Source organism: Daphnia pulicaria, chromosome 1, assembly GCF_021234035.1.
Source record: "Daphnia pulicaria isolate SC F1-1A chromosome 1, SC_F0-13Bv2, whole genome shotgun sequence".
Classification (NCBI taxonomy): Eukaryota; Metazoa; Arthropoda; class Branchiopoda; order Diplostraca; family Daphniidae; genus Daphnia; species Daphnia pulicaria.
The window spans coordinates 12,028,112-12,038,732 of record NC_060913.1 but is presented as its reverse complement, the minus strand read 5'-3'; the positions used below and the strand labels follow the sequence as shown (position 1 = coordinate 12,038,732).

At 41.5% G+C, this 10,621-nt stretch overlaps 1 protein-coding gene across 1 annotated transcript in view; it reads left to right on the top strand.

The window, feature by feature from the left end:
• The first annotated feature begins 268 nt into the window (after positions 1-268).
• Positions 269-10,621, top strand: part of LOC124328704 — a 31,961-nt gene continuing 21,608 nt past the window's right edge. The window contains exon 1 of the mRNA XM_046787514.1: positions 269-2,967. Coding sequence (XP_046643470.1) covers positions 2,883-2,967 — 85 coding nt within the window. The 5' untranslated portion in view covers positions 269-2,882. The remainder of the gene's footprint in view (positions 2,968-10,621) is intronic.

The window sequence follows — 10,621 nt, the reverse complement described above, 5'->3', positions numbered from 1 at the left end:
CTTTTTGCTTATGTAGTATACGCATTCATATTATATGTGTGTTTGCCGTGTGTGATGGAGGTGTGTGATGGTGTACAACATCTTCCAGCACACATATACAAAGGATGAATCAAATGAGCTTTGTGCGAAAAGCAAGTAGCAACGCGAAACGCTCGGCGCGGGGGGGATCCTTATATATGAAAGGAGGTGCCCATTCGATGAGTTGCTCCTGGCATATCCCAACTTGCACCCCTCACTCTCTCGGGCCAGCTCAGTTCAGCGGCTGGCCTTCTGAAGCGTGGACGTGTCGCACATACACTCCCAACAGGCTATACATATAGTATCTAGGGGCTTCGACCTATACCAGCACAAAGAGCAGCATAGGTACAGTGAATTCCGTGAAGACCTGCTCTCGCCTACATACATGTAGGAGCATATAGGAGCGAGCCAAACTATAAAGCGCTCCGTTTTGTTCCATTGGGAACTGCATGCTGCTGCTGGTATATATACAAGAAGCGGAGCAAGTGCGGCACGCACGACATCCATGCACTTGTCATTTTGTGGATGCTGCCGTTTTAACGTTTCAACCATTCAACTTGCTGTGTGCGCTGTCGACCGAATTACGCTCTCTGCTGTGGCTACTTCATCTATATGCGAGGTGCACAAAACAGTGAGTGCTGATTTTACATATAGGGGGAAAAATTGGATGCTCAAGAGTATACAGCATACAGTTAATACATTCTATATATTTTATAGCGGGCTTGCTTGTGTGTGTGGGCGATCCAACAGACCATCAACTGTGCGCAAAATAGCTGTGTGTGTATCATAGCCCTCCCTCCCTATCCCCCCTCTTTTTCTGACGATTTATATATCGCCTATACAGCAGACTTTTTAATAAATTGATCGCCCTTTCTATACTTCTTCTTCGAGTTTCCTGCGCTGCTGCTGCTCCTCCAAACTGCTGTCTCCCCCATTCGATTATACAGATACGATCCTCGAGAAGGCGCAGCAGCAAACTCCTGGAAAGCCAACTTTTGAACTCACTTTGAATCCAAAACTTGAGAGCCCAATGAATTATTGGCAGGGAAGAGACACATAGTGTGCCGCTGTGCAGTTTTTCTATATAGGAAGAGCGACTATCTATCCGTGTCTGGCATGTCACTTGCTTTGTCCAATCGTTTATAAAAGTAACTGGCGTCCAATAAAAAAACAAACTAAATATATATAGCCTACATAAAATAGCAACTGCTGTTATTCCCAAGAAAAAAAGAAGTTATATCGCTGGAGACCCTGCTGCCACCAGTTTGAACGCTATTACGTGTGCTGTGCGCTTTATATACTTTGTGCGTTACAAACCACCAAACTACGTCAAAGCCAATCATTGAGATCCAAAGAAAAGGTGAGCGCGGCGGAAATGAATGGGGTTCATCCGAAAGTCTTGGCCGAGTGCTGGACGACGACCTCAGCAGCAGCGTCGATCGAGTGCGTTTTATTGTTCATCGGAGCCATCAGCAACGATGGTTGACTACTGCGGTTGTTTTCCCCTCTAGTTTCGTCTCTTTTGTCCACCACAACACCGGCAGCCAGCAGCTATATAGCAGAAGACGAATTATTACGACTCATTTCTTTCAGGAGCGGCTCCTTATTTGCCGCCCTCTGCAACTTTGCAAGCCAATCGCTCCATCGTCAACTCTAATTCTTCCGGGAAGAAGTTGCGTATATCCTCTCGCGTCTATAAGTCGTCGGCAGCAGCAGCAGCAGTATAGTAATACACAGCACACGCAGTGTTGAACGAGTGTCCCGATCCTACTGAACGATAGAGCAACGACTTATTGACTATAGAGCGCTGACAATAGTGCCGAGAGAGAACGCGCTGCGAACAAAACAACTGCTTCTCAAGCGTTTCTTTTCGTTCTCTATCCGCGGGCCTTGTGAACAATCAGCGTCACCTCTCGTTTTCTATCCCCGTGCGCGCTGGGTGCTCTTGATGCTGACGACGACGTGTGCGTGGGGATTTATTATATAACGTCAGGCTATATCATCAAGAGAACGATTCACGTGCGGCTGTGCCCTTTCTTGGCACCACCTCATCATCGTTGGCTGTGTTGCCTGTTATATACAGCCCACCGCATTCGCTTCTCCATTTTCTTCCGTTTCTATAGGAACAACAAGACCGCCGCCGCCGCCGCACTGGTGTAAGGTACAAGAAACAGAAATCTGACTTATTATAGGCGCGCATATAATAGATCTGACGTAATATTGGTGTCAATGTCAGTCGCCGAGCTGATCTACTACGCCCGTTTCCTCTTTGCACTTTGATCTCAACCGCATCAACCTTTGCTCCGCTTACATTCTTCTTTCTGTGCTGCTATAGGCCTATTATAGTTTATACGGTTTCTCATCACATCCGACTATCGAAGATATATTTAGGTGAAACTTTTTGGGGAAAATCATTGATTCCAGACATTTGGTGATCGCCCAGCAAACCGACAGCTATCAACCAAAAGTGAGAAGAAACGCGGTGACAAAAATATATTGCTGGGCACTTAAGTCTATCAGTGTCGAGACGAGTGGACGACTGGAAAAAGAAGAGACGCAGCACAGCATATGGCGTCTCATCCATCGTTGATGTCATAATTGGGCGCCAAACTCTCTTATGGTGCGATCACAGGAATAACCTGACTGCTGAGAAAATAATAAAAAACAAAAAACAAAAAAGAATCAAGAAAAGAAGAAGGAAAAGTGACCATCGTCGTCTCTTTGCTGCGCTGCTGCTTTCTCCTGTTCTCCTTCAATAAGGATCTTCTCCTCACTCTTTTCATCTTTCGCCGCTGCTGCTGCCCTATATACTCCTTATATATATATATAGACACACTCTGTTGTTGGCTCTCTTCCGTCAGAAAATGGAGTGGTTCGGATTAGTCTTTTTCCTGTACTCAGCTTCCGGACATCTTAGCTCGGTCTCGTCCGCCAGCAACTCACTTTATGGTAAGTACAGTTCATATAATGTAGGCTATATAGCAGAGCAGAGAGAGAGGAATCAGAGATAGTATCTCCAGCATCACTGCTGTGCTGCTGCTGGTCTCTACGCCCCTACTTTGCCCGTCTCTCAAATCCTATGAGGCTATAGACGAAGCGACGAGGTTATATACGAAGATTTTTTCTTCTTTTCCTTTTTCTAGACTCTCAGCAGTCGCCCTCCGCCTAAGTGTCTTTTTTCCCCATCCCTATTCTGTAGTTCTTATTCCGCCATATAGAGCTCTCGCTCTACTATATGCTGGATGCTCTGGTCTCAGGGCTGCTGCTGCTGGCTCTATATCGCGTTTTTTTTTGTCTTTTTTGCCCGTTTCTGCTGCCTTTGTCTTTTGTGTGTCTGCTCTCTCTCTCACTCTTTGATATTCCTCTTTTTTTGCTTCCGCAATCTCGAGGTTCAACTCTATTTATTTGCGTCCTTCTTCTTCTTCCCATTTTCCGGTTTTGGCAAACAAAGACGGATATATAACGCTCAACACAAAAAAGGAATATATAAGAAAAGGATGAGCTTGGGGGAGATGAGAGGCGATGCATTTGCATGTCTGCTGCTCTCCACATAGTTGGAATGAGAATAGAAATGAGAACAGGAATGATTTAGAGTGTGGAAATGATTATTTACCCTGACAACTCGCGATCCTATTTATATTGGATGTCTAAAAGGCTCTTGATATATAATCGACCAGCAGGAGCTCTTGGCACCCAGTTTGAAGCCTATATGTGTATACATAGTGAACATCAGCATAGAAAAGGCTGATCCCATCTTCTCTCGTGCCTCTCTCGACTTGAGATTTAGGCAATCGCATTCTATAGGCCTACTGCTGTTGCTAATATAACGCCGTGTCAACAGAAACCAGCAAAAACCCATCTTTCTTCCATTCTCGCCCTCTTTTTCTATGTGTACTTATTTTATTGTTGTCGAGATTGCTGGTGTTCTTGAATTGTGCCCTGTGTTACACTGCGTCAGCTATTGTGCCATTTATACGCGCGCCATAAGACGCTGCTGCTGTGCGCGCTGTTCTATATTATATTGCGAAAATTCTTTGGCAGTTGGTTTTCGCTGTCACCAAGTCAGGCAGTAAATCAAGATGCTATTCGCCCGCCGCTCGCGTTATACAATAACAGCCACCACCAAGCAAAGAAACGGAAATCTAATAAAAAAATATAAGCAACACTTTGTTATTTAGACTGCTATATGCTGTCGTTATATAGCCTATATTGGCTGACCAGCACGATTTTCTCAGGGAGAGCCAGTTATTTGAAAGGGGCGTAGCAATATTTTTCTCGATGAATAATAATCGCGAACAAAAAGCACAAGCAACCAATTAGTTTGTTGCTGCTGCTGCTGTGCTGGAAGCCAATAATAACGCCGTTGCACACGACGCCGCCATCCAATTTCTTTTCCAACTTTTCTTTTCTCTTATTTTGACTTTCGACTTGTTTCCTTATATTTCTTTGTTATTTTTTATTTTGGTCCGTTTTCAATTCAATTTCTTATATTATTCAGGACACGTACCGAAATAAATTAAACGAAGAATATACATAAGGATACATATAGGAGGGAAGCGAAGCGTTGTTTATTTAATTTCTTTATGTCTCCCTTTTTATTATTTGTATGTATGAAAATAAAGCAATTCTGAAGAAGAAAAATAAAAGGAGTTGGATGCTGGAGCGGGACCGACGAGGGATTGTGGCTTTTGCATGACTATTCCAAGTGGGTGTGCTGCTGCTGTGCAGAGTTTAAACCAAGATGACAGCAGCAGCAGCACCAAATAATATTATAAACCTGCTGCGCTCCAAATAACTCATCACGTCTGCAGCACTTGAGCGCTTTCTATATATGTTTGCGGTGATTTATATTGAGGCTTTTATATCTATTAGTATCGTGAACGCTTTATTCTTCCTCTCGATAATAGATTCGATTTGTAATTGGTTATTTTGTATTTCCTATATAATACAACCCCGCCCGCGGTGTACTTACTGAAGCAGAACCGAAATTCTATAAGGCCCACGAGGGCTGTCGACTGCCTGACCAGCTGACGGCCTTGAGTAGCCTAAGGTTGACGGATATGTCTTGGAAATGATCCCGACCAGATGTCGTGTATCGGAAAGAACTTGGCCCACACACAGGTCATCAATACCGGCTCATCTACACAGACGCACACAAGCACAACAGCACACGCCCACATCCATCTACTCTCACGCTATAGTGGCAAATACATAGCGGCCATATACATAGTATAAGGACAGGGCAAAAGCCACAAAACACAACCCACACACAGCAGTTGTGCTGCGTTCCAGCATGATGGGTGAGGGGGTTTTCAAAGCGGAAGACAAATTGTACGTCGAAGTTCAGCTTATATTCATTCTACAGCTACCGTGGTATACTATATAGAAAGCAATCGTTGCGTATTTTTAACCCATGGGTTATTTTTGGGTGCACCCCAAAAAATGTAATTTATCTTAATGCTTAATTATTTCTTATATGCGTCTACTATAGTATATCATCTGCAAGATTTAAAAACCCGAAATGTATCCTATAATTAAGCTGCGACATTTTTTTTCTTTTTGTTTTTAATTATCTCATCAGCGGCTTATAAATATGATAACTTATAAAAATTGAAATCTCCTTCCAAATAGATAGTACATATCGAATTGTTTTACTATAGGCACGTATACGATTGCGTACGCTTCTTTTTCGAGTGTACTCAGCGTGTAAACTACTTCGACATTATTTAAAAATGTATGGAATTATTAAGGAATCACGTATACTTTTTCTTCGCCATTTCTCTATCTACATGCTTCTGACTGAAATTGACCATACACCATACATAACCTGACGCATCTATTTGAATTAAGTGCTCTCACAGAACATTGGATAGCGCAAGATTGATGCTTATGAAGCATGATTCTTTAAAAATTGGAAAGTTTTCTCCTTCTTTTTGTGTCCATTTCCAGCACGGCGAATTTATTTCTGCGTCAACATTGTCAGTGCGTGAATTGAACTTCTCCATTATTCTTCCTCTTCAGAACCTCACCCGTCTCTCTCTATTTAATCTCTGTCATATCTCAAACGTCTCCCTTATTCTCCCTCGTATAATATTTCTATTATGGTTTTTCTCCCTCTCATTCTCCCTCTTATTCTTCTTATCAAGCATTGAACTTAGTGTCGCCAATGCTACTGCATTCTGTCTACAGGAACCATAATACATTATACACGAAAACATTTTGCCCCTTTTGAAAAAAAACAACCTTCCATTGCTGACAAATAAGTTTTGGTAAAAATAGACACCTTCTACATACTTGAGTATAGCCTAACAGCCCGAAATTTTATTTATGCTACAACTACATAGGCACGTTAGCTGATCGACTGCTTGGTTAGTTGGAAATTGAAAAATTAATACGTTTCAATTAGTTGATCAAATCTGAATAACGTATGTATGATGTTAAAAAATGGGTGAAATATATGTAGGTTGTTAGCAGCCTAGTGCTATATAGGCCTAATATAGCTAATATAACGACAACAGCTGAATCAATAATATATTATTAGCACAGATCGCTTAAATTCATTATTAATATACGATCTGCTTTTGATATCATATCACCTTCATAGGGTATAGAAAGTAGCCTATATAGGATATTGTAAGATTATTGGCCAACATTTTAATCAGAATGTCAGCAGCGCGAAGACTTATTTGAATTCCAGTAGTCAGTTTGCCGATGCTGGATGCTGATTTGTACAAAAAAAGTAGTTCTATTATACACCTCAGTCAATAAGAAACGCAATTCTGTGAAGCCCAGAAACATCGCCACTGGTGTGTGATCAATATAGGAAAAGAGAAATATATATAACCCCAGCAGACTGTATATTTCTCTCTAAAGAGAAGATTCTGTTGAATACATGTGATTTACCTTATAGACAAGTCTAAGAATTGAAAAGACATCCAAAAAAGGCTATATACGGATTACGATAAAGAGGATGGATTGAATCGTGCCTGCAATGACAATGTGACAAGGACGAGAGAAGACGAACAATGCGAACAAAAGGTACAAATGTGGACTTATTGTCTCGCGTGGTGTTCCCAGCTCGGTCAGGCTGCTGCTGCGCTGCTGGTGCCCTTTATTATGTTGTCAAAGTAAATACTGGTTCTCAGTCGGCCATTGGCACACACACAGGCTCCGCTTATAAGTGACAGCATGGCACTGGACTTCTCGCGACGCCTACAGCCAGCTACAGACTTGGCTCTCTTGCTACCGCCATATATATAGTTGTGCTGGCTGCTGCTGCGATTCACTAATGAACGTATGCTGGTTTCGTAAATATATATAACTATATACCAGTACGCTCTATACTGTTCAAGTCACTATATACGAGGAAATCATTACCACTTTGACGAGAAAAGTGGGCAGCCTTTTTTGTCACTGCTTGCTGCTGCATGGTCTGACCTTTTCGATGTTGTTTCCAAAGAGAGTGCGCGGCAGCATCCGCGTTATTTTATATGTCGCTGCTTTCATTAAAAGTCAAAAACTTTGCGAAATGGAACAGGTCCATTTCTTTGATTGGCATGCATCAGACAAATGCTGTTGCTTGCCGCACAGTCTAACAAATGAATATACATAACCAGCGTTTACCAGCAGTTTGCCACAGGCAGCATCAGCCCGCGCCCGCTCTCCGCCTCTCTCATATTAGCTATATGGCCGGGGCTCCTCTCGGCTTGAATCCTTGAATCTCTCCCCAGCCGTCTTTTATAGTACAGCAAACGGCAACTGTGAGTGGATTGCCTAAAGCCAAATAAGGACACCTCTCATCTGTATATAGCCAGATGTATATAGAATATAATGAGCATTATAGAACTTGACCCACACTTATTCCAGGCCGTGTTTCACGTTGTGGCGGACTCGTTTATTGCTGCTGCGAACGTGGCGCTTCAAACTTCATCTCGCGTCCGCATGCTGCTGCTGGACTGCTGCAAACTGTCAACTGGCTTTTCCATTTCCCGTTGTGGTGTTACATCATTTTTCTAGACTCTCATCGCATGCACGCGCCATTAAAATGCATTTTAGGCAGCAGCACTATATAGAATTGAAGTGACGAGTCAGCGTATATTATATACCAGCGACCAGACGGCGGAACGCTACATGACTAAACTATGAACACTATACTGCTGCGATGCACTGGAAAAAGACCTGTGCTTTAGCTCAAAATGTAAAGTAAAACATGGTGTAATGTTGCAAGATCTTAAGCACTCCGCTATAATATAGGCTATATTATATATAGCCTATACTCGTGGACACATCAACATCTTTCGGGTTTGTTTTCGTCGCAACTTAGGATACAGCTATACCGTGGAAACAAAAGGCGGGCTTTGAGTTTTGATGTTGGTAAAAGTGAAAAAAAAAACAAAAAAACAAAAACAACAGAAGTCTGCATGGATATCGCACATCATATAGTACATAGATAGTAGAGGCTTCATACGACTTAAGAATTACAATGATATAATATATACGCTGGATGGTGCTGGTATTCAGAGTGATCTATATAGGCTATATATAGACTATATCCATATACACCACTTTTGACGGATTGTTATCAATTTTGTAGCTATTACTTATTCAATCCATAGGCTATGTATAAGAAAAAGGGATCAAAGGGGATTTTAATAGCATGTTAAATAATCGTGTTTTACACCCTTTTAAAGTCATACTCTTATCCATTTTGGGTTTATAGATTATACTTTCAATTAATATCAAGCTTATCTCTGAGAAGTTGATAAGAGTTGATCAATAAATCGTCGATTTCTAACTGGTGTTCTATGTACTACTCAATGAAATTGTGAACAAAAAAACCTACAACAATGGACAGCTATAGTAATCCAGCACACAAGTTCATTACATTTGTATGTGATGCACAATGGTTGCTGGCTTATTACTGTTGTATAATTACTTCATGTGTCAAGTGTATAGACAGCAAACAATACCAACATCAATGATTTAAATCACGTCTCAGCTTGCATCAATAGTATTATTATATTTACGGTATACATTCCTGTTAAGTATAACAAGGTGGCCGCGATTACGTGTTATATTGGCATTATGGACAGAACAAAAGATTGGCAAGGCCATCAATATCTTATATATTATGGTGGTCTAGTGTATGATGCGCCTGCGTGGATCCGCAGCAGCTATAGCTGCTGGCAACGGAATGATTCCAAGATTCGGTATCCACCTTGTAGTTTGAAAGTTGATGTTGGTGGTTTCAAAGTCGGAAAATGATATATAGCTTTTTCCTATAGCAGCTTGTTCGTCTTCTAACAGTAAAATGCTCATATTCTATTTCGAAGCTTCATCCCGCGTTACGTAGGCCCTATATGATTGTACATAGCAACAGAAAAATATAGCGGCGAACCAAATATAATCGACATATCTCGTGATGTCGCTGTTAACTCTGTCAGAAAATGATTATATACGGTATATATAATAGCCAGCGAATATTTTCCGAATAAATGAGTTCGCTTTCCGTTTGATATGGTGGTTTGAGGAATAAAGGGAAATTTGAAACGAAATTCAAGGCTATAGCACAAAACGTATTAAACAACAATATAGGCCTGTATAATATGCACATACCTGAATAACCTGATATACATACAGATCCTAACGTGTTTCTCCGAACGTCAAAACTCCTATATGTATGTGCTATACGTATAGGCCTAGACATCACCTTTCGACCTTATTTTTTAATATCTTCTGTGCATTTTGGGGGAACATATAGGCCTATAGCAGTCGTCTTCTCTGTGAATCGATTTCTGAAATTCGTAAGAGGGTGGCCTGCTGTGACTGGCCAAAGATCTAACAAAGGACTTGTGCACTGTCCGTGACTCGTTCAATTGATAAATACGTAAGCCTTATACAGACGAAACATACATTACGAATAGAGTCTGCAGCTCTGCATGTTATAGTGCTCACACAATGTTCCTATACGTATGCCACCAAAGCTCAGCAGCATGCCTGGAAACGGAAACTGTTGCCGCAGCGTATTATCAACGGCCAAGCTATTGCCGAATGTCCTTTTGAATTGTGTATACATCTGACTTCAGTGCTCTCGGCAATATTCCTTTATCTGCGTTCTCCTATATTTGTCCTACAACAAGGACAAAAGTGCACTGCACTGTATTTAACTGTAAGCCCACCGAGAGAGACATGTTGTCACTAGAACGGCCTTGTTGTATAAGATTCCTCCTATACTCTCGTCCGCGATCCTCTCTTGGATTCACAGAATTGACATTCACGACATATATTCTTATAATTTCTCATTTTTTTCCCCTTTTTCGTTTTTGCGCATGTATGTGTGTGGGAAACATGGAAAGAAAACCTAGTATATAGGGGCTACTTGCGCTTTGCTGCGTCTACTCATGTATATTACAACTTTCGTTCGTGCTGTGTGCTTTCAGCCGTCATGTCAAAACATAATCGCAATATTGATTAGCTGATTTGTGGAGTGGAGTTGGGAGTTTTTGAAGTTGAATATTTTTGCCACGGTCCTTATTAAATAAGAGCTAGAGGGTCTGCATCTATATATGCTTGTCGTTGTTGTAAAGCTTCCACTGCGACAAAC